Genomic DNA, 24,330 nt, shown 5'->3' on the forward strand with positions numbered 1-24,330 from the left:
CAAGCTAAAAAGACTCAGAAACCAACATTAACTTCCAAATGTTTCAGTCATTACAGGAAGCCCCACATAAACTGAGCAAGAGAAATAAATTTCCCTGCTTTCTAATGCAAGTGTGATTCAGAAATAGCAGATCTTCTTGATCGCCTTACAAAACATACCACAACACTACAAACGACACTACTTAACTCATTGCATCACCCCAGAGCTATTCAGACCTCCATCGCTAATGTGTCCGTTCACACAGAGAGAGGTCAGCCAGAGCGGCTCCAATAAATGCACTAACATAACATACTTTGATGTGTGACTGTACTGATATCCTAAATGATTTCACCTGTGTATGTTTACCTCAATTAAATACTCAAGTATGCACTCAACCGTTCTGAAGTGCAGCCATTTCACAGCAAGACACAGGCGCTGTTCCAAAACCTAGTGAGCTGCCTTGCTGTCTGCTTCCTACATGGACAGCATCCTAACTGAAGTGGAACCACACTGCTGGGTCGTTGTTATTATGGGATACAGTCCAATAACAGACGTCACTTCATCTGTATGTTAAAAAAAAAAACAACTGCAGGACTAAATTGTATGAAGTGACAAACTTCATGATCAAGGAAGTCATCACAAGTCATCATTATTATAACTAGTCCAGTTGAAACAATAAAACATACTGAAGCAGATATACAAAAAAGACATCAACTGGCTGTTCGCAAAGACCCACCCTCCTTAGTTACTGTTGCTATGCCCAACAAACAATGCCTCTCTCACACTACCCTTTATTTTCTCACACAGTAAAAAATACATCACAGAGCAAAGAGGAAACTGACAACACACCGATAGACAAGACCAAGCAGGTTACTTCTGAAACAAGGTCTCCGGACTCTCAGATTTCAAATTTTGTCATTTTTTTTTAAGAAATTCAAACCAGAAATAGCATTTTGTGGCTCTTCAATGTGTCATGACAGATTACAGTATTGCCTCAGTTCAAACATGTGAACCGATTGTCTTTTCATATACGTAAAGCACGAAATGAACATAAACATCAGAAAGAATTTTATTTCAACCACTGAACACACCATTTTTCAAAGTCCACCAAAGTTTATCTACTCTCCTGTCTGATTTGTGGTTAAGGCTAGAAGGGATGCAGCTGGGCATGAGCATTTACATAATTTCCGAGCCAACAATATAATGTGAAACCTAGGAAAATAGTTTTAAAAAGCACATGGCACCATAGTTTCATTACTTTAAAGTGTCGCAATGACTGTCTTTTTGCAGTAAAGGACCTGTCATAGTTTAATGAGTGGGAAGATGACATGAAATGAGGCGAGGTTAGCTACATTTAAAACAGATGAGCGCACATGTGCATATACAGCTCCTGATTGGGGAGACGTTCACAGGATTTTGTCCACAGAATGAGAAGAGCACATGTTTTAAAAATCATTTTATTGTTTCACACTCAGTATTTTAACTTAAGCACTGCAAGCCATGCAGACAGTGTCAGACATGACAGGTTTTCTGGTACGCAAAACAGGTACTTCAAAAGAAATTCCTTAGCTTATTACCATTACTGTGGCAGCCAACCACAGCACAGCTTAACCCTCCGCACGTATTTATATTTAGTTATGTTGAAACAGTTTCAATTCAGTTTATCTTTTTTACCCAGTTTTAACATGGATTTCTATGGAGACCAGCCGTATATGTCAGGCAAGATGGCAGATAGCAGTGGCGGCACGTAAAATCCATGTTCTGATTGGTCAGATCACCTGTCAATCAAGCTCTTTGCGAACGGTGAATTCCATAGTGCATAGTATTGCTCCAACAACGAAATGGTGTTGAGTAAACATCATCATGTAATTGTTCTCACAACAAAGCTCAGTAACATTTGAATGGAGGGTAGCTTTTTCCAGAGAGGTCTGGCTGGTACAGGACAGGGGTCAGTCCAGGTTAAACAGGCAGATTCTGGGAAGAGCATGTGCGTCACATTCTGCAGGCTAAAAGCAGTGTGACATTATGATCTTCATTAGAGAACTATTTTAGAATAAAGTGTAAAGTTTTTGTCAGTGGAAAACTGTGAAAATGTAAAGGTTTAACATTTAAACCTATAAGTTTACATGCGTTAACATGCTTGGTTTGGAATATATTGGGTACGATGTAACATGTAACAGTACAGTATGCGCACTGTGCGTATTTTGCATAATTTTTTTCTATGCACTAATGTGCAATGCAAACCACATAACATATCCCACAATGCAATCGTCTTAATAATTAGACTAAAGGTGAAGTATTTAATTTCTGGATGTAATTTTACAAAACTAAGGCCCTAATATATCGGTTTTATTATAGCTTTTTTCCATTTTTATGACTGAATTACATAACAGGGTCCTACAAAACACAGCTGCAGAAAACAAATAGCTTTCCTGAATATGAACAAACAGAAACAGACAGTATTCTGCAAGTAGTATGCTAGTATTTCATTTAAATATTTATATAGCCATTAACTGTACACTACAAGAATCCAGCTTTCTTCAAAATCCAGCGTTCAATGGAAAGCTGTTACTTTTCACAACAAGCCTGACAAGGAATGCACAACAAAGAGGACATATATCTAACCCAATAATAGAGTACAAAAGTGCAATGTTTTTCCACCTCATTGCATTTACTTATGCGGCGTCCTTCAACACTCCTGGCAAACTACTGTCGCAATCCGTCCCCGAAAGGGAACACGCTAGAATGCTCTGCACTCAGGTTAATGCTCCCATCCACCTTTAATGTTTAAACTCAAGGCCTTTCAGCCATAAACCTCCCCCGCCGATACGTGTCATATCTCTCATTCTGAACCACTATTTTACAACTGCAAAAGATTACAAGACAGGTTCTTTATATTATGTAAGTCTAATCCACTGACAATTAAGATAGGAAATGTATCATTGCCTGGGATCAGACAGAACTGTTGTCATTCCCAGAGTAAAGGTGCACAAAAGAAGATTGCTCAATAAATCTTTTTAGAGAAGATATGAAAACAGTGTAGGGTTATAGTGTCAGTCAGACTGAACAAAGAGCAATCTCTCTGTAGGTTAACTCTGGTTCAGGGGAACGGCTGAACATAGCAGTCTTTATGCTGTGCTGCAGTGGGGGAGGGCGATGAACGACCACCAGTCTCATGTTACGAGCTGTTTTCTTAAGCCACAAATCACATGGCCACTTCCAGCTCTTTACAGCCAGTTGTTGCCAATGTGACTGAGGGCTGTAAAGGAAAGCTGCATTGGTATTTTTTGCAATCAGAGTTTTTTCCTTCATCATCCCTGGTATCTTAGCAAATATTAGTGGTGTGATGTCATGGGAAAAAAGGCTGAAGAATTTCACAACTAAACGATATGTGATTTTAAGCCATTAGACATGCTTGGTTACTGTATACTAAATATATACTGCATATACAAGGTTGTAGAAAAGTCTGCTATTTCATGAAAAACGCTTTTTAAAATATTCTACTTCAGACTTGGACTATAAATTAAGCCAAACAAAACAACTTTTTTTTTTAATGGCTACGTTTCCATGTAACCATATTCTATTTTTATTTCCATGCAACGTACAGGAGCCCGACCAGACTACAAGCTTAATTCTTACTTTAAAAATAAGGCAAAGAAACAAAAGCATTTACAGCTTGAACTTTCAGCTGCAGGGCAGCTATTGAGTGCGGAAAGTTCTGCGTGCTGATTAACGGCGGTACAGTTGGTGACCTCAGGACACAGCCCTGAAAACAAACGGCTAGCATACTGTACACACTTTCTCTATACATACAATGACAGAAGCCACTCCATTCATCTCCACCGCATGAGAACTGTCTTGCTGATCAAAGACCAAGCTAGATTTTGCTTCAAATACATAAGAAAATAACGTAAAGATCTACATTACTTTATACCTTTAATTTAAAATATTTAAATTGCTTACATTTTACACATTAAAGTTATTATTATTAATTACATTAAACAATATTTTATAATTTAGAATTTATATATTAGTGGGGACGTATTTATAATTTAGGATTTATATATTAGTGGGGACGTATTTATAATTAAGGATTTATATATTAGTGGGGACGTATGAAAATACAACATTTGAAACTGCTTTTTCAATAAAATTGTTAAAAAATATGAACGTAAAATATATATTAACAAAAGGCGCATAATAAACTGTACAAAATGTAATGATAAAAAAAATAATATTTTTAAATATCTTTAAATTAAAATTTAATTCAAATGCAAATATTAGAAATAAATCTAAAGACCTTTAACAACGACAAACGCTACAACATTTTTATGAGGGGGTTGGGTAGATTTATTTCTTACGTTTTACCACTGAAATAATAAAATAATAAATTATCCATAAACATCACAGAGGGCCTGGAAAGTTATTTACTAATGTTATGCATTCATGAATGAAAATAGGTCAGAATTGTTTTATGGCCCTGACCATTTACACAGATGTGTTACATTTGGTCCATCTCTTCGCAAAGTACTAGATTGCAAAATCTAGTATTGGTCTAATGGTCTAACGAAAACAATGCAGCAAACAAGCTTATGTCTGATAGGGAAAAATACTATAAATCAGTTTTTTTTTTATATTTCACTGAGAAATTTTGGAGCAAAACATTTAAATATTATCTCATTAATTGTCAGCATTCAACAAAACATCATATACAAAGAGCAGGGTTTTTTGTTTTTTTATCGGAGTGCAAAAGGGACAAAAGTCATAAGCTGACAACTAATATTACAATCAACCAATGTTGACTGGGATCCAAATAGAGCTCTACTACACGACTCCTTTGCCTGACTGACTTCCAAGCCTGTTTCCATGTACCAAGCACAGCAATAGGCAGAGCAGGCAATTGCCTAGAGCCTGGGGCCTTGAGGCGGGGACCCTATACGCTAGCCCACCAGTCAAGACAGGCAGCAAAATACTAGCCTCATTGATCATTGCATATAGTTGAATTGTCACTCACCTGCAATTAAACCAATTAATCTTGCCTTTTCAAAACAGTCCCGCCTTCTCAATGTTTCCCGTAATGAGCACATTTGTGTATATAGTGCATATTTAACAATGCAAAACATAATATCATATTAATAATATTATTAATATGACAACATCTGTAGTAAATATTGATTAAATGGGAGGGGGAAATCCTGCCCATACCCAGCTAGGAAAGAAATTATAAAAGCACTAATGTTCATTTACTGAAGTGGTATTCAAGAACCGTGAATAAATTACTGAACAAATTACTGCAAAATAATAATAATATCTGCTATCTAAAACGAAAGAAGTCTCTTATGTTAATCAAGCCTGCATTTGTTTGATTAAAAATAGAGGGGAAAAAACAGTATTATTCAGCAAGGATGTGTAAAATTGATAAAAAGTGATAGTAATGACTTATATTGTTATCATTTTTTTTTTTTTTTTTTTTTTTTACTTTATAATCATCAAAAAATCCTGAAAAAAGTATCACACAAAATAAATACTAAGCAGCACGACTGTTTCTAACATTGATAAATCAGCATATTAGAATGAGTTCTGAAGGATCATGTGACACTGAAGACTGGAGTAATGATGCAGAAAATACAGCTTTACGTCACAGGAATAAATTCGATTTTAAAGCATACTAAAATAGAAAACCATTATTTTAAATCGTAATAATATTTCACATATAGTTTTTTTCTGTATTTTTGATCAAATAAATGCAGGCTTGATGATAATAGACTTTCTTCAAAAAATTCTGTCCAAAATTTTGACTGGTACTGTATAAGAAAAAATTTAAAAACAAATATGATATAAATAAATAGGTAAGGAATCATATTTGTTTCAAGTGCTTTTTAGTGGGAGTGGGTGCCTCCAACATGAATTTTGCCTACGGCCTCCAAATGTCTAGAACCGGACCTGCCAAGCGATAAAACCTAGAATAAGCTGATGTTTAACAGGCTATTTCAAAACGCCATATCCTCGCTGAAATGTCCCGCTCATGAAATGTATTTTTCGCAGCATGTTTGCCGTTGTCTTACCGTCAGTTCGGGATTGTCGTGGTCGCTGTGAGTGACGGCTCGGATGACTCCGGCTCGCCATGACCAGCTCGCGATGTGCGCGGGCTCCAGCGGCTCCTCTCCGCTCACGCACAGGAACCGCTTCCCGACCACCATGGCGAAAAACCCTCGAAAACTTCAACACTCGCACCCTACCGACCGCACATTTACACCGTCAAACTGCGTTCTGAGCAAAAAGAAAGAAGGAACCGTGATTGATTTCGCCTTTTTGCGTGTCGACCGCAACCCGGGGATTTAAATTTCTCTCAGCCTCCACCCACGAATGGTCTCTCTCGCGCTCCGCCAAACTGAACACTGGACCAGATCACTGCGAACGTAAAACTGGTATCCCTCCGCCACACAACTCACAAATCCATGCAAAACCGCAGAAGGAAGATTTCTACGTCCGCCAGACTGATTCATTCTCAATGGGAGACTAGCTGCTTTCACACTATACGCCAGTGTGAGGAAAATAGTGCTTAGTTGTTGTTGTTGTATTTGGTCAGGCAGCGCAGGAATGAAGAACATAAAAACAAGCATCATAAATCAATATATTCGGTTTTCTAAAACGAATTTGTCTAATGTCATTAATAAAATATCTGTCTATCTATTTATCTATCTATCTATTTTTTGTTACTTTTTATATATATGTGATCATTCTAAACTATATACCTAATAATTAAAATATGATTGATATAATGATAATTCTATAAAAACATTATTTTGATATTAATAATTCTAAAACAAAATACACAGCATGTAATTTTTTTTCATTCCGTCGTTCAACCAAACATATGAAAATCTTTTTACATTTTGTGTCCAATTGTGTTTCACGGTTTTGCAAGTATATAGCTACTCCAGTAGCTGACCTATGGGCTGTTCGTTGATGAGCACAAGAGGAGCGCTGATATATTGGGAGCATATCCACTGGATACAATCAGTCTGTGTCACCTTTAGGTCAGAGCAGAAGATGGAGACAGATATCTCATGGCTGATAGAATCACAAATCATAGAGTGCCGCTGAGATTGTTGGTCCTGCAGACACGCTGCTGCAAGTAGGAAGGCTAATCTGTGCCTGTCTGAAATGAACATCAATGCTTAGAACATCTTCTTGAACATCAATGATTAGAAGCCGCAGTGGAGAGAACACCACAAAATGTACACAAGAGCAATACATTTTCCATTTTCTTCACACGCAGTGTGTATGTAATATGTAATTACAATATGTACTGTGACTGTATAGTTGAATTTATTGTATTATAGGTCTTCATTGTAGCAGATACATTATTATGTGAACATTAAACATATTACAGATGAAAGAAAGGATAAAGTTGAAAGAAATAATTACCATCTGCTAAGTGCCATTATATTACCTCGATATGTATTTGATACACAAAGAGAAAATGAGATGCTTAACACCTCAGATGTTTAATTACATGAAGGTGCAAGACACAGAATAGCTCTCTTATAGGAATATTCATGAATTTTAACAAGATTGTCAAGAGAGACCACAATTCACAGATGTCATCTGTTGCCGGATGTCTTCTGCTACCCAAGATGGCTATGCTTGATGTACTATTTCAATCAGTTAGAAAGCATCACCACAATCCTTTCTCTGACAGAGAGAGATTGCTATCACATATTCACAACAGATATATTGTTGTAATAATAGTGCATGTATTGCTTAATATGAAAAGGGGAAATTACAGTTTCTTACAACTGTAATTCAGGAATTATTTGCATTTTCCCACTGTAGTCTAAAAATAACATTTTGGTTATACTTTCCCTCATATATTTAGCAGCTGTGTATTATAACATAGATCCTTGTTCAAACAGCTTAGGTCCAAGGTTCAAATCTGTCACTTTGAACTCAGATCCCTTTCTAAGAATTAAACTCTATTTAGGTGGTATATAAGATTCTGTTTCATTTAAGATAGATAGATAGACAGACAGACAGACAGACAGACAGATAGATAGATATATAGATAGACAGACAGACATACATACATACATACATACAGATAGATAGATAGATAGATAGATAGATAGATAGATAGATAGATAGATAGATAGATAGATAGATAGATAGATAGATAGATAGATAGATAGATAGATAGATAGATAGATAAAACAGACAGACAGACAGACAGACAGACAGATATATAGATAGATAGATGGATGGATGGATGGAGGGATGGATGCATTAGATAGATAGATAGATAAGATGGATGGATGGATGGATAGATAGATAGATAGATAGATAGATAGATAGATAGATAGATAGATAGATAGATAGATAGATAGATAGATAGATAGATAGATAGATAGATAGATAGATAGATAGATAGATAGATAGATAGATAGATAGATAGATAGATAGATAGATAGATAGATAGATAAATCATTGTTCAAACAGCTTAGGTCCAAGGTTCAAATCTGTCACTTTGAACTCAGATCCCTTTCTACGAATTAAACTCTATTTAGGTGGTATTTAAGATTCTGTTTCATTTAAGATAGATAGATAGATAGACAGACAGACAGACAGACAGACAGATAGACAGATATATAGATAGACAGACAGACAGACATACATACATACAGATAGATAGATAGATATATAGATAGACAGACAGACAGATAGACAGACATACAGATAGAAATATAGATAGATAGACAGACAGACAGACAGACAGACAGAAAGACAGACAGACAGACAGACAGACAGACAGACAGACAGATAGATAGATAGATAGATAGATAGATAGATAGATAGATAGATAGATAGATAGATCGATAGATAGATAGATAGATAGATAGATAGATAGATAGATAGACAGACAGATAGATAGACAGACAGACAGACAGACAGCCAGACAGACAGATAGATAGATATATAGATAGATAGATAGATAGATAGATATTTTATTAATGATAATATTCAAAAAATTTCAATAATAATAAAATTCAAACAATTATAATCAATGATACTGAATTTTAATCATCTACAATCCTGCGCTGTTAATAAACCTCAACAGGCTTTCTCTTCTTAATACTGAATTTAAAACAAACACTCTCTCTAAATCTTCATGCCTGCGCTGTTAATAAACCTCAACAGGCTTTCTAACATTGCCTGTCTGTCTAACCGACAACAACAATCCCCCAGGTTTTTTTGTTGTTGTTGTTTTTTACATTTTTTTCAACAGGACACAGCGCCAACAAGATCATCGATTAGAAGTTTTTTTATTTTCAACGTTTTTATGTTTTATTGGTCTGTATCTCTTCAAGGTGAATCTCAAATAATCAGCATAGAATGCATTGAGAGTGTAATGTTTGCGTCTTCGAAACAACGTCACTTAACAAACATTTTATCTAGCCAACCAATGTTCGAGTTTCATGTAAACAAATCATATCAGCCAATCACGTAACAGGAAAGCGGGCTCTTAAATCAAATTATTTCTGACGTCAACGTGAAAGCGCACCTTTTACAGAAACGGCATCGGTTTAGGCGAGAGCACGAAGAAGATGGGCACAACAATAGTGTCATTATTTTAACTCACATTAACTCCATAGTTAGTTTCATACGGGATGTTTGTGTGTAAGACTGAGTAATGAGCGAGCGGAGGCTCTCAGGAGACCGTTAATGTTTGTCCTCGTCTGAAGTTGAACACTAAAGTTGAAGTAAGGTTAGCTTAGCTAGCATCTCTCTCTGCTCGGCTCAACCCTGAAGAAAATATGGTGTCCTGGATTATATCAAGATCTGTCGTGTGAGTTTAACCCTCATTTTTTCCCCATAAACATAGTTTATTTTTGAAGCTTGGGTAAAATTAACTATTTATTTTACTGGCTAGCCTATTAGCATCAATATACTGAAGACTCCACACATTGACAATTGAGAAAGTAGATTTATGATCTTCTCAACCCCATATCTGCTCAGATTGTTCAATCAAAGCGCATTACTGTTTTTAAACATGACGTTTGGGAAGGATCCGTGTTATATGGAAGATGAGAACCAGAAACAGCAATCCATTGTTATTATGTGCAGTTTCCCGTTTGCCATCACGACTGGACTGCAGTATCAGAGGTTTTTGTGTCAGTAGTGAAATTATTAATGTGACAGTGGACGTGTCAATGAATATTTGTGTGTTGACTCCTCGTACAAGGTTTTGTTGGGGCTTTTGGGTAAGGTGGAGCTGTCATAAGGTTCTCAAGTTGAATATTGCTCAAGTATAATGACATGAGTAATAATCATCATCATTAAATAATAATAAAAATATTGTATGAATCATTATTATTGTATATCAAAATCATTGTTGTAATTGTTTTTATTTACTATTGTGTCATAAGCAGAAAATGAAACCATAATATATATTTGTACACATTTAGATTTGATTTTTTTTTTTAAATAATAATTATTATTGTATATCATGTTCACTGTGTCATCATCATATTAAGACTGGTGTGTCACAGGTAGAAATGAAGCAAGAATGAATAATTATTTTAATTAGAATCAATCCGTTCTGTAAATTGGTTATTGAACATAATAAAAATTATGTGATTATGTGAAAAATAATCATCATTAATCTTCAATCAGTTGATATCTACTACAAATAGAACACATTTGCCTTAGCGTGAGATTTGAATGATTGATGGTGTGCCTGTCCTTGTTTGGTAGCTTGTTTGCAAACAGCAGAAAGAGTATCATTTTGGTTTATTTTGTGGGCAAGACACATTTTGCAACGTAGTCCCCTTACAGCGTTCCAGAGTCACAGGCAAGCAGTTAGGAAGAGACATAGTCAATCATAGAAACCAGCAAGTACCAATTACTGTCCACCTTGCTAGTTTAGGGTTATAATTCTGCAGTTAGGATTTTACAACATATACGATGTAGAAGTTCAAATATAGGACAGTAACTGTAAGCTTATGGCAAGATGATGAGAAATCAAGACCACATTGTTTGTTTGAAATGCTGCTGTGGACACTTTCATGGCTTTTTTTTCCCAGCTTTGTCTTTTTTTTCTGTTTGAAGACTTAAAGTACTATGTATATACAGAATGACCCAAATATTTTAAGTATACAGTATAATATTAAGAGCAGGTTAATGTTGAGGATGAAATATAGAAATGTCTGTTAACTTTGTTAGCTTTATAAGCTGGTCTCTGGGAACAGGTTTGTCCTCGTTTTCTTTGGTCAGGATCACGGTTGTGTTTATGCATCAACTACAGTTTTTCTTGGTAATTTTAGTTGTTTTTGATGGTTTTACTAAGATTTAATAACAAGGCCCAACGTTAAGAATTTACCTAGTTGGGGGGATAGACCGATATGCATTTTTCAGGGCCGATGCCGATACCGATTATTACAGATCAAGGAGACCGATAACCGATATTTTGAACCGATATGTGTCTAGTGTAAAAAATGAAATTAATGTCAAAATTAAGAATAAAAAGGCCTCTGACAAAGACTCTCTTTGAATTATTTTAACACATCTTTAATTCTGAGAACTGTTCATAATAACAACATTAATATTAATAATAATAACAAACATAAAAAGTGCTGGGAGCATCCATCAGCAGCATTCTGTAAACTAAGTAAAACTTGCATCCATCAGCAGCATCCTATAAACAAAGTAAAACTTAAAGCAAATTTAAACCGCAACAAATGAACAAATAATGGAAAATAAATGTAAATTCTCTCTCTCTCTCTCTCTCTCTCTCTCTCTCTCTCTCTCTCTCTCTCTCTCTCTATATATATATATATATACATGTAATATATATATATATGTGTGTGTGTGTGTGTGTGTGTGTGTGTGTTATATTTAGCATTTATTTGCAACCCAGAATTGCATTAAAATCACACACAACCCATATTGTAATAGTGTTTTGTTTTTGTTTTTTTTGATGTGTAAAATGTTTGTTTGACTGTTTATCACGGCGATACAAACTAGGAATTATACAGGACAGCGTCATCCAGAAACGTGCAATGTGAGATTATTGACAATTTACATTATTAGCATAGGGTTATTAGCAGGGTGTGATTTGTGAAATAAACAAAGCTTGCTTTTGAAAAATTTAATGAAATGTTTTTAATACGACGGAAATTGTATTTAGTGTGATCTCAGTTTAATAAAAACATTGTAAGCCTACGTTAGGCCTATTAATTGTAATGATTTAATGTCCACGGTTATTCAAACAACAAATTACATCGAGAAAGCGAGCAAAGAACACAACGGAGCTTTTTGAAACTCCGAATCAGTTAAACCCATTGCGTCGGAAAATGATTCACTGTTTCGATGCGCTTCAAACGTCATGCGTATCGCGAATCATTTGATTCAGATCTGGACGTCAGAGCGGGTTTGCATGATGTTTTTATCCCCACCCAGCGCCGGCGCTGTGGTGGGGCATTCGAGGGCCGTGCCCCCCCTAGCGGTCATTGATGCCCCCTCCTAAAGGGCCATGGCGTGGCCCAAAAAAAATATCCCTTTTAGTTATTATTTTAATATTCAATGTTCAAACTGTAACTTAAATTAAATAAAATAAAAAGAATGGGGAAAATGCATAATTTTGGTTGTTCATGGCACGTTACTAGGCTTCGTCATGGTGAATGCTTATTGGTCGCCGAGTAAACTTGTTACATTTGATTTGCAGCACGCGTGCAAAATCCATTTCAAATTGAAGAACAGTTTGTCCGTCTATATTATAGACAGTTGTTGGCAGCTAATTTAAAAAAATTCTAAAAAAAAAAAAAAAAAAAAAAAAAAATGGATTTACGAAAATGGTTTAGACCTTCGCAGCCTCGTCAATCAGCAGACTTAGATACTCCGGCCACGACCACCAGTACCATGGTCTATGAGAGCCGAGCTGGCGCTTCTTCTGCAAATGCTAGCTCCGGGCAACCGCCAAAAGATTTAATACGCAGACATTTGTGTGATGATGTCCAACTCGTTTTATGAAGAAAAAAAACCTTAAGTTTTTAGAAACATCTATACGAAAAAACTTTGTCTGATGGGGACATTTTTTTGCCGGTGTTTCAAAGCTTCAAACTGATTCAGTGTTTTATTTTTGTCGTCGTAATTTGTTAATTATTTAAGTATAAAAATATATATTGCTATTTATTGTAGGCCTATTTTATGTTTTTTATTTAGCCTATATTATATTTATATTATTATTTTCTGTCCTGTTCTGTTGTTTAGGCTATCTGTTCTGGGCCGGGTTTCCCGATAACGATGTAGCCTAGCCTATCTTAGCTCTTAAAAGCGCTCTCTACGTGCAAGGTTATAAACATTAGCCGCAATTCCTCGCGCGTTTTCCCAAAAATGTAGGCTACTGAACTTGTAGAACGCGAGAATAGGCTACTACGTGCTACTTGAGTCGCTGTCCATTCGCAAAGTGCTGAACTAGGCTATACTAACCTTATATGGAATCGTATTCTGAACGTTTTAACTAACCAATCGTCATCTGTTGTGTATTAGGAATCAAGACAGGTAAAAATAAAAATAAAAAAATTATACAATGACATTCTTGTAATAATAAAAAACTCCATAGTCACGGGAAGAAGGAGGCGGGAACCGGCGAACATTCAAATAAAACTTTAATAACCAAATAAAGATAAAACAGCGCGACAGCCCCTCACGGTCGACTGCCACGCACAAACAAAAACCAAACACAAAAATAAAGCCCAGGCCTGGTCCTCTCTCGTCCTTCGCTGTCGTCGCTCCTCTTTTGTATCCTCCCAATCTCCTCCGTGGGACTCGAGACCGGTGAGTGGAGCAGGTGTCGCTCATTTCCCCAATCACTCCACCGGCCTCGCTCCGTTCCCACGGCTCTCGGCCCCGCCCAACTCGTCACAGTTCTATATAGATAGATCATTGGAGCTAACATTCTAGGGTTAGAATGTCATTCTATATAGATCATTGGAGCTAACTGACTCTTGCCGTATCCGGTCGGCAAAACAGCAAATTTCAGCGCTGTCTTCTGTTCCTCTTTTAGATAAAAACCCAAGTCTAAATCGTTCATTGTCATTCTATATAGATCTTTCAGATTTAGGTCTGGATTTCCATGCTACTATGATGTTGCCAATACGTCAAAAAATATTTATCAAACGACGCAAAACCATCATGCCATCTGGTGGATAAAGGTAAGGACTACATAGAGATGGATAAATGCACCCCACCGGGGATAAAAGTTATTCAGCAGAGGCAGGGATGCATAGACCAGAAGGGGGGAAATCCCCCCATCCCCCCGGAAAATCGCACCCTGGTTATTAGTCAAATGAGAGAGCGCGGCCGCGGAGATAACTAAATCAGGAATAGGGAGCTCGCGTCGCGTCAGGGCGTCAGAGCTCGCGCTTGATGCCCTTTCAGCTCTTCAAAATTGCATAATGGTAATTCTGAATCTGTATGATAAATTATTTTGCAATCATGTTAGAATAAAGCAATATTTCTCCAAATATGCGCAATTTTTTTGACTAAGACCCCCTAACGGAACGGACGCTGTTCAGTGAAGCTATGTGAACAACACACAAAAAAAAAACGCAGCAGCCGTGAGTGAATTCATTCGTGTTGATAATCTATTCACAATATAACGTTAAGTTGGCCGAATGGTGAGAGAAGTAGGCTTTAGTTTCACTATCTCAGCACTGATGTGATGATCCGTTAAAGCATATCACTGCAATGACGGACATTGACCGGGAATTCACAATATAATAACTGAACGGGGGTTGTCATCGTAAATCGATTATATTTAGGTGGTTTGCAACTTCAGTGTAGTGATTTATTGCAACTTAAGGAACGTTTACTGCATTCTTACCTTCGAGAGATAACTTATTGATGTGTGATGATGATCACTGAAGCAGCTCCTGTGCTTTCGGTGTGAGAGCGGAACATTTTCCAGCCGCGCCAGCCGTATTGATTGGCCAGGCTCGTGACTCCCAAAAAATCAGACGGACGATGGGCGGGGCTTAGTCTAGGCCACAGAGCGTTGCTCTGACTGAGGTTGCTGGATCAGTCCCAGATCGCGGATTTCAAAATAAAATGGTTTTATCGGCAAATCGGTTTTTGAAAATGGCCGATGCCGATAACAATAAAAATGCTTAATATCGGCGCCGAATTGTTTTTGACCAATGATTTCTACTAGCCTAGTTGGGACATGGCCCAATCACAAAAATGGGTATTGTTTTTGACCAATGTTACCATTTGTTCTCATAAATGGGCAATATCACATGAGTAGCCGTGAGATATGGCTGTATCACAGTGTGCCAATATACAGCCATATCTCATGGCTACGAGTGTTAAATTGCAGTTTATACAACAGTTCAAACAACAACGGAGAGTCTTTAAAAACCTTCTTTTGTGCAGAACTACCTCCTTCCACCACAGATTCAAATCTCAGTTTAACAGCTGAGCCCAAACCTCCATTACTAATTAGAAAATGTCACTTTAGAACTAGTAACGAAGGAATGTTGAGTTGCTTTATTAAAAGCTCAATGTATTACTGTATTAAAAGCTGTATATTATGTAGAGTATTGTGAGACTGACTGATCGAGTGTGATTACCTGCATCTGATACAGATGAATGTTTGCTGAGGATATATCTTTGTTGTACTATCCTTTCATCTGTTGATGAAAGTATGATTTCCGATGACAGCACTGCTCACTGTATTTGTTGGCTGCATCTTACAAGCTGGTGTTGAAAGTAAAAATAACTTCTGTAAACAGCATTTCGGTCTCTTTCAATATAAAAGCCTTTACTGCTGACTCCAAAAAAAAAAAGTCTTGTCGCAATCTAATGGCGGAACAGTGTAACTAAAATCACCATCACAAACACACACAAAGTTTCCTAATACTAAATACAATTATTAAATACTACTACTATTTATATAAAATATGATTTATTGAATAATATTTAATAAACATCAAGAACAGCCATCATAAAAGTTGCTAGGTAATGCAGTCAAAAGTACAAAGGCAGTGCGCTGATATACAGCATTGAAGTTACATAAAATATAACGTGAGGAGATTTTGCCCTCAGTCAAAATTATTTGCTCTGGAACAAATAATAGATTAATGAGTTTCCTGCAAAATGAATTATATCTCATGTTTAACCACTATAGATACATCAGAGCCAGAGGCAAATTAAGGAAGTAAGGCTGCTCTCGGGCGGGTTCATGAGCGCTCAACGGCTGCTGACGCCCTGGAGCTCACATTTCCGAAAACGACAAACTGCAAAATGTATATTTAAAGTCTTAACAAGTACATTCTCGCCTAAAATAACTCTTAAAACTACATTCTGTGACACAAAATAAGTATTTTTACAATTATAGTGGTTTTGGGTGTCCACCAGGACACTCGCTATAAGAAATACCGCAAGCAAAGTGATACGTTGGAGTTCTGTTATCACTAATATTACACTTTTATCAGCCAATCAGATTCAAGGACCAGAAAGAACTGTTATAAGTAAATAAGGTTATGACACCAGAAATTAGATATTTCACAATTCTCGATTCTAATTTTGATACCACAGTAACTAATAGCCCAATACTTTTTTAACATCTTAAATTCAGTAATAAAATAAGAACAAATAAACAATATCAAACAATATGGCCAAATTTTAATTTTTTTTAAATAGCCTATTTATTTATTTATTTTTTGCTCCATCAGTGCAAATAGTTACAAATCAATCCAAAGCAGAATAAATTGTTGTTAAATATTATTCTTCTTGAAACGTCCTTGTCAAATTTAGTGGACTGGAACATGACAAGTTTTATTCCATTACAGTACGCAAACTGTGGAGGCTACATTTTTTTAAGTTTCTTTTCAAATCTTGTTGGAAATATGAAACCGTTCAAAGGCCTAATGGCTGTGCACCTTGTCAGTTTTTTTTTTTTTTTTTTTTTTTTTTTTTTTTTTACATTTTTTACATTTAGTGGTTTTGAAGGCTTTCACATCTGGCTCCAAGTAATAGCCAATCCATAGCATCATCAGAGTGAGCATTGCCTTTCCGTTTCTTAGCAGGAAACTCAAAGTTGACCTAAACCTGAGTGTCAAGGCCCATCTGATGGTTATATTTTGTCAGCTGCACACCCTGAGAGCGATACCCTGCTTCACAAAAATACTTTTAAGACCAGGTCCCGTTTCCTTCAGGGGCCCACTGGAGGAAGACCAACTCCTTGTTGTGAAAACAATGAAAGACTTATGTGCAGCACATTTATTTGTGTTTCATAGGGGCCGTGCAGGTTCTGTTGTGGGAGTAGAGGCCACAGGCAGACAGTGAGGAGAATCAAACCCTTCCAGCCAACTGATTGCTAAACCAACAAGTTGAGCAGAATTTATGGCTTTATTGCACACTGTTAGGGTTGGGGGTATGACAGTATATACCCTGCAATGATAGAAACTTCTTAACCGGTAGGGCAGGATATGTCCCAAACAAGTGAAGAAGGGGAAGAACCTTATATTAAAGTTGCCAATCATTAGTAACAACAAAAACAATAAATAATTATAATAATTCCAAGCACTATTACATCAATTTAAAAATATTTATAATATTACTTTTAATGTGCTTTTGTTTTTATCTCAAGTGATATATGTTTCAGGCATTTTTCTTTTTGTTTGCAACCAGGGTTTTCAAATTAGAAGAAAAAAGATCCAGTGAAAACAATCTAGTGAATGATCGTCCTTTGTAAAGTTTTTAATTCCCTTTATTGAGTAAAATAGGCATTATGTCATTATATATGAAACAAGTCTGCCAAAACAATCTGATCCGTTTTTTCCATACTGGTAAAGAGATGTTTTTGAAAGGTGATTCTTTTATATATTCCCTCCTGCATATTGAATTATTCATGGCACCAGACATGTTTCTATAGTCTGTTCTGGGAGATATATTGGGTTTGTATGTAAACTGAATGACAAATGAGTCAGCAGTAAACTACATGACTGATATCTAAAGATGTGCAGAGCTGTTGGCATGTTGTTGATAACACCAAGCTACATGTTTTGCTTGGTTGAGAGTAATAGTGACCGTAGACTATTTTATTCTGTTAAAGAACAGTTATTTAATTTATAAAGCAATATATTTAATGTATAATAACACATCAGAGGTCCTTAGGCACTCACACTAATGTCATGCTCTAACCAAGGTTATAATTTTGAAAATTTCACCAGTTTTAAGTGTTTTTTTTTTTAATGAGCAATCGGAATCTAGTTTTAGTCATTATTGTTTGATGATTTTTTCATGCATTCTTTTCTTTGTGATAGAAAGTTATTTATTTGAGTCTTTTATAAATGACTGCTTAAGTTTTTGTTTCAGTAGCACTTTCATTATTAGTTTTATCACTCGTTACTTGTGTCACAAGTTCTGCCGGTAATGACATATGAAAATGCTACTAGTGAACTGTATGCTTTAAATAAACAAAAAGTCTGTATCCAGAAATAATAGTAAAAGTACAGTTTTTAAGGTTCACAGATTGAACTTAAGTTGACAGTAAAGGGAAAACATATTTTATTAACTCGTGTTTAATTTGTGGTTTTTCACTGTGAATAATAAAACTACTTTTTATTTCTCTCTTCCAAAGAGATTTAAAAATACATTAATAATATTGTACTGTAAAATGACTCAATGAAATTTCTCAATAAATCTATTACAGTTTTTGATTATATATAATAAGGAAACAGGGTTTTTACCATATTATTTTTACAGTAAAGATTGCAATCATTTTTTACAATGTGTAGTTGTTTGTTTTGACGGATGCTGGTTCAGGGATTGGGTGGTTCTTTTTTGACAGAAAACCCTGATTGTTTAAATTCAGACTTAGAAGAGTCATTGAAGTGAAATTTATTGTCAAAGTAAAAGTTTTGCCCCAACTATTCAGTCTCTTGATTTCTGTCAACCACAGTGATATTTCAAAGGTTGCAAATCCCACTCCACTTTTCTGATTGGCTGATTGTATGACATCACATGGCCTTTTCTCTTTCAGCGTAGACAGATAAATGGCTTGCCGATGGAAGCATGCTGCTTGTTTAGAATGCAGAGAATCGCTGTCTGTTTATTCGAAGTTTGTTCATATCCACAGACTACAATTGAATTGTGGGAAAACCATATTCTCCGGTGTCTACAGTCAGTCTAGCCAACTGCAGCTCCTTGTAAATTACCAAACACTGTTGTAAGTGAATGTCCTCATTTGATGCTGATTAAAACAATCGTCCAATGAAAGAAAAATACTAGTTATTAGGTACACAGAGCCACATGAATGCGAGTAACAGATCTGTAAATTACAGTGCTTGAGGGATAGCGGGAGGGGGAAGGGTTGAGAGATGTGTGGAGCCGAAAACCATTGTTACAGCCTGGTGCCTCTGCTGTTTCTATGGCAACAGGAAAATAAACTGCTGCCAAGGTGGATCTTTGGATGAGGACCGTGCAACAGGGAGAACTTTGTGAACATGTGTACTCTGCATAGCCACTGCACAAATGTTATGTTTCTGGAGTATTAAAAGGTTTATAAGCATCCTTTTCCCATTGGCTGTTGCAATTATAAAATAATCAATTAACCTGTGTTTTTTTTTTGTGAATAATTGGGTGAAAAATCCAGAAATGAAATGAAGGTCTGGTTCTCATGAGATCACCTGGAGATTTGGTTTGTTGCTCACACTGCACATAGTGTGGCCCATTAAATATAACTATAAAAGTTGGCACCGATAGCCTAGTGGGCAGTGTGCTGACATATAATGTCGTTGCATTGCGGGCGTCCTGAGTTTGAATCACACCCACTCTCCCACTTAACTTCCTGTCTACTCTACACTAGCCATCTTAATGGCAAATTGCCAAAAAACTAAAACTAATCTTTTAAAAAAAATATTCATTAACTACATGTCCTTACTGTATGGTTAGGGTTTGGCTTAGAGTTACTAGAGCATAATTAATTATTATAATAGTAAGTACATGTAACGTGTGTAACAAGTACACCTTAAAATAAAGTGTTACCAAAAATTGTATTAAATAAAAATAGTTATTTTATAGTACGCTTAAATGCTAATATTTTTTAAAAAAATCTTTTTTTACTTTTTAATATGAATTTTCAACCATAAATCATCAAGTTTTTATTTTGCTGTGTTGCTGGCAAGTAAGTGTATGTACTGCTGGTTTTAGTTGCTGCGAAGTGAAAGGCATCAGTAAATGAAGTATCATAGTCTGCATTTTGCTCTGAAACTGGCAGCACATAGCCTAAATTAATGCTTTCAGTTCAAATGGAAATCTTATACAGCATTACAGTTAATCGATCTAAAATGACGATTGTGCAGTAAAAGCTGTCAACCATATTGGTATGCAAATGAAATTGGTCTAAATATATTTAGCCAACACATTTTTTATTTTGGTTGTGCACCTGTGCACCACTTATGTGCACCCCTGAATGTTTTCCACGCATAGTGTGTAGACGTATTTTCATTATCAATTAGAATTAAACCCAGAGAATGAGGTTGAGTTCTTCATGTGCAAGCACCACTAAAGAATATGTTGTGTCTTATTGCCCTTTATAGATGTTCCCTGACTAGGAAAATAACATACGCCTTTCCAAATGGTCATAATTAAAGAAATAGAAGTTTAAAAAAAAAAATTACAAATTTGTTACTGTCATAATAGACTTTGTTCTCCTTCTCCAAAACTGCACCAGAGCCAAGTTTTCAGGCTGATATTGGAGTGGGCTAAATTTCTGGGTCACACACTGTCTATGATTGGCAGTGGAAATGGTACAAGCTGTCCCCAAATTTAGCTGCACTGCTGAGTCAAGATGCCTCTAAATCATCCCAGTGCAGAGGTAACTTTTCAACCCGAGACTGTTCACCAAAAAGCTACTTTGAATGACTCTTTTTAGCCCTTGGGCAAATGCCATTTTCAAGGCTCAACCTTAGTATGAAAGTGAAACATTGGTTTCAGAGAGCAACATTATCATCTGGGAAACATCAAGCCTGGTTCCTGTCTGTGAAACCGAATGCTAGCTGAAGCTTTTGTCTGTTATCACATGCTGTCTGGGCCACAGGCGGTTTGGGGCCAAAATTCTGTGTGTGGGTCCATACGAGAAGAGGATTTGTTTTGTGTGTGGCTCCTCTGATTGTGCACTAATTGCTCGGTGGCAATGGAAGTCTTGCACAAGGAGGGGGTCACTATCATCAGTAGGTTGTAGTATCTTCCGCTGGTTCCCTAACAGATTTAGTCGAGCAGAACGTAATAAATAGGGCTCGTGTGAGGGCGACAGGCTGCAGATGAAGGGTTGGCACCGGGCCCATCTGCCAGTTTACTGGCTTGTCTCAGGTCAGTCGCTCATAGGAAGAAATGGAATAACTTAATGATTTACTGAAATTAACATAGTGTGAACCTAATGTCCACCATCATCCCATGTTTGCATTATATCCAATTAAATATAATTTCTCAAACTGGATTATTTTAATAAAAGGATAATAAAAGTTAGGTCTTTGCTCGAAGTTTCTGTATACAGAACTAATAAAATGATAGTTCACCTGAAAATGAAAATACTGTCATTATTTACTCACCCTCCAAACCTTTATGAGTTTTTTTTCTTCTGTTGAGCTCAAAAGAAGATATTTTAAAGAATGTTAGTAACCAAGCAGCTGACGGTAGCCAGTGACTTTCACAGTATTTTTTTTTTCCATACTATGGGATTCAGTGGCTCTCGTCAGCTGTTTGGTTACCATCATGCTTCATAATATCTTTTTCTACTCAACAGAAGAAAGAAACTCATACAGATTTGATTAGCATTATCATTTGGAACTGTCTAATTAAGTTTAAAGCTGGAATATGCTACATGAGTTTTCAAATCTGAAAAGATTTCATAAACTTGCCAACTTTTAACATTGTTAAAAAAGATTGAGCACATGCTGCCAGACTTTCAAGTCGTTACAAACACAAACTCATGGAGAAACATGTGCCATGTTGCTAAGAGATGCATGACAAATAAAAATAATATGTGTTATAAAATCAGCGCAAAATATTAAACATCCACCGACTGGATTAAATCAAAGTCTGAAGCCCATTAATACACTACACAGTTTTCTGGGAAATCTGTCAATTCCGATTGCCCAAAATCTGTAGACTGCTTCTAACCTTCAGCAGTTGTGTTGTGTTTTTTTTTTTGTTGATATGTCAAGGAGATGCTTCATGAATTTGTATTATAAAATTACATTTATATTGTCCTCAATATTGTGTAGTACTTGTTGCTGTTTTGGTTTCTTCAAGCAAAAAGAGCTAGTGTTAGTTTTCTAACAGCCCTGCTCTATGGGCTGCAGTCCACATGGATTTAATCTCTATTAGGGAATGTTTTACATTAGGTGTCTCCTGCATTTTTGTCCATTCAGTGTTCTTTATTTTTTCTTTCGGAACGGAAGAAAAGGAAATCGTTGTTTAGCTTGTAAACACAATCAGACAGAGGAAGTGAGTGGCTTTTAATAGAGCTAGACACACAGATGGGAGTATCCAAGCCCATTAATCGTCCTTCTTTTGAAGAATATCTAGAGATTTACAGTTGTTTTCCCTTTATTTATTTTTTCCCCCTCTTTCTTTGCACAGGCTGGTTTTTGGAAACCTGTACCCAGCGTACTACTCCTACAAAGCAGTGAAAACCAAAAACGTCAAAGAATACGTAAGTATAAATAAACACAGTAAATCAAGGCTTTTGATTTACCAAACCAACTTGCAGTTTGATTGTTACAGGTTTTACACGCATGTAGTCAAAAATTGAAAAGTTTTTCCCTTGTGTTATTTAAACTATTCGCGTTTATATATCCGTGAAAATGGCCAAAAACACTGTATTACATATGCCAGGCCAGTAGTTGGTAGTGTTGGGTGATATGGTCATTTTTCAAATCGCCATATCTTCAGCCCGTGGGATCGACGATACACGATATTATCGTTCATGGGTGGAGCAAGAGAGAGACTCTTTATTTTTGTCATAGCATAACTATTTGGTGTTTTAAACCGTGCAGGTGCAGGAGAGAGAGCCTATGGAATCACCAATAATCGAAAAAACATACTTTCAAACATACTGATAAACTAACCTTAAATATAAAAATACTGTATTTAAAACAGCTAGTTCATATATAGTCAGACGCAACTATCATATCGCGCGTCCTGTGACAAATTTGCCGCATCTGCGCACGGAAGTTATCAGTCTAAATGTTCTGCAAAATCAGTCAACGGTGAAAATCAGTAGTAGATTTCATTTAAAGACTAACAGTTTAACACTAAATATTGGACATAAACGAACACGTTAAATATAAAGAATTCAAAACAGTGAATAAGTTCATATATTTAGAGTAAAGTTCAATTGAACTGATGCATGGATTTAATAAAGCGTTCTGGACCGTGTGCCCCATGATACATTAATACATTAATTGGAGAATGAGCATAATATCGTCTTTACTATCGACAGAGACATCTGCTATCGTCGATATCTGTGACTATCGTCGATACACAATACTATCGTCTATCGGCACAACCCTAGTAGATGGCGCTGTCACCTTGTTAGTAAACAGTACTTGTAAGGAAATGACAATTATATGTTGTATATGATGTGTCTCCACTGTTGGTTGTAATATTGGTGAAGTAAATCCACACTTTGCTGAAGAAGCGTTAGCAAACGCTTGAGTAGGGCTGTTTTCAAAATATCGTATTAATATCGTACAAAATAATATTTCTTTAGAAACAATGATGTTACCAGCTCCTTGCTGAGAAAGATAATGTAGCTCTTGAGCGATTTAGCTATTTATAGTTTATAAAAATATGCAGGGCAGTGCTAAAAAGTTTGTTCCTGAATGTCTGATTGCACGCAAAGCGTGATCTGTGTGAGTGACTGACCGTGTGTGTGCATTAGATACAGGAGACATTATTTTAGAACTTCCGATTTTATTTTTAAAAAGTAGAGAGTGCATTAATTTGTGCAATGATAACCTACCATCAATGTTAAGATGATTTTTTTTTTTAATATATATATTAATATGAGTACATTACAATAGAAATTTATTAGAATGAGTAAATTATTATTTATGGGCTTAAAAACAAAATGCAAACAATCAGAATGTTGTACCTGGTGGGGAGGGCCCAATGTAAACATTAAACATATGCCATTACCCATATTGTACTGTGGTACAGTTATGGAGGCCCTTCATATTGCAGAGGTCAACTGCTTATAGTTAGCACTGGCCCTAAAGTATGCAGTGTTTCATAAACAGCTGTTTTACTAAATTCTACTGAGGTAAAATTCAGTGCAGTCCT

The 24,330-nt window shown here is 36.1% G+C and overlaps 2 protein-coding genes across 4 annotated transcripts in view; one reads left to right on the forward strand and one right to left on the reverse strand.

Annotated features, from left to right (window-relative positions):
• Window positions 1–6,385, reverse strand: part of LOC109100035 (probable JmjC domain-containing histone demethylation protein 2C) — a 128,647-nt gene extending 122,262 nt beyond the window's left edge. For all 3 annotated transcript variants that reach the window (XM_042735082.1, XM_019113528.2, XM_042735081.1), the window contains exon 1: window positions 6,045–6,385. In XM_042735082.1, coding sequence (XP_042591016.1) covers window positions 6,045–6,179 — 135 coding nt within the window. In that variant the 5' untranslated portion in view covers window positions 6,180–6,385. The remainder of the gene's footprint in view (window positions 1–6,044) is intronic.
• Window positions 6,386–9,519: 3,134 nt separating this feature from the next.
• Window positions 9,520–24,330, forward strand: part of LOC109100034 (receptor expression-enhancing protein 3) — a 33,811-nt gene continuing 19,000 nt past the window's right edge. Inside the window, exons 1-2 of the mRNA XM_042735085.1 lie at window positions 9,520–9,826; window positions 22,627–22,699. Coding sequence (XP_042591019.1) covers window positions 9,795–9,826; window positions 22,627–22,699 — 105 coding nt within the window. The 5' untranslated portion in view covers window positions 9,520–9,794. The remainder of the gene's footprint in view (window positions 9,827–22,626; window positions 22,700–24,330) is intronic.

This window comes from Cyprinus carpio, chromosome B12 (genome assembly GCF_018340385.1).
Source record: "Cyprinus carpio isolate SPL01 chromosome B12, ASM1834038v1, whole genome shotgun sequence".
NCBI classification, from domain to species: Eukaryota; Metazoa; Chordata; class Actinopteri; order Cypriniformes; family Cyprinidae; genus Cyprinus; species Cyprinus carpio.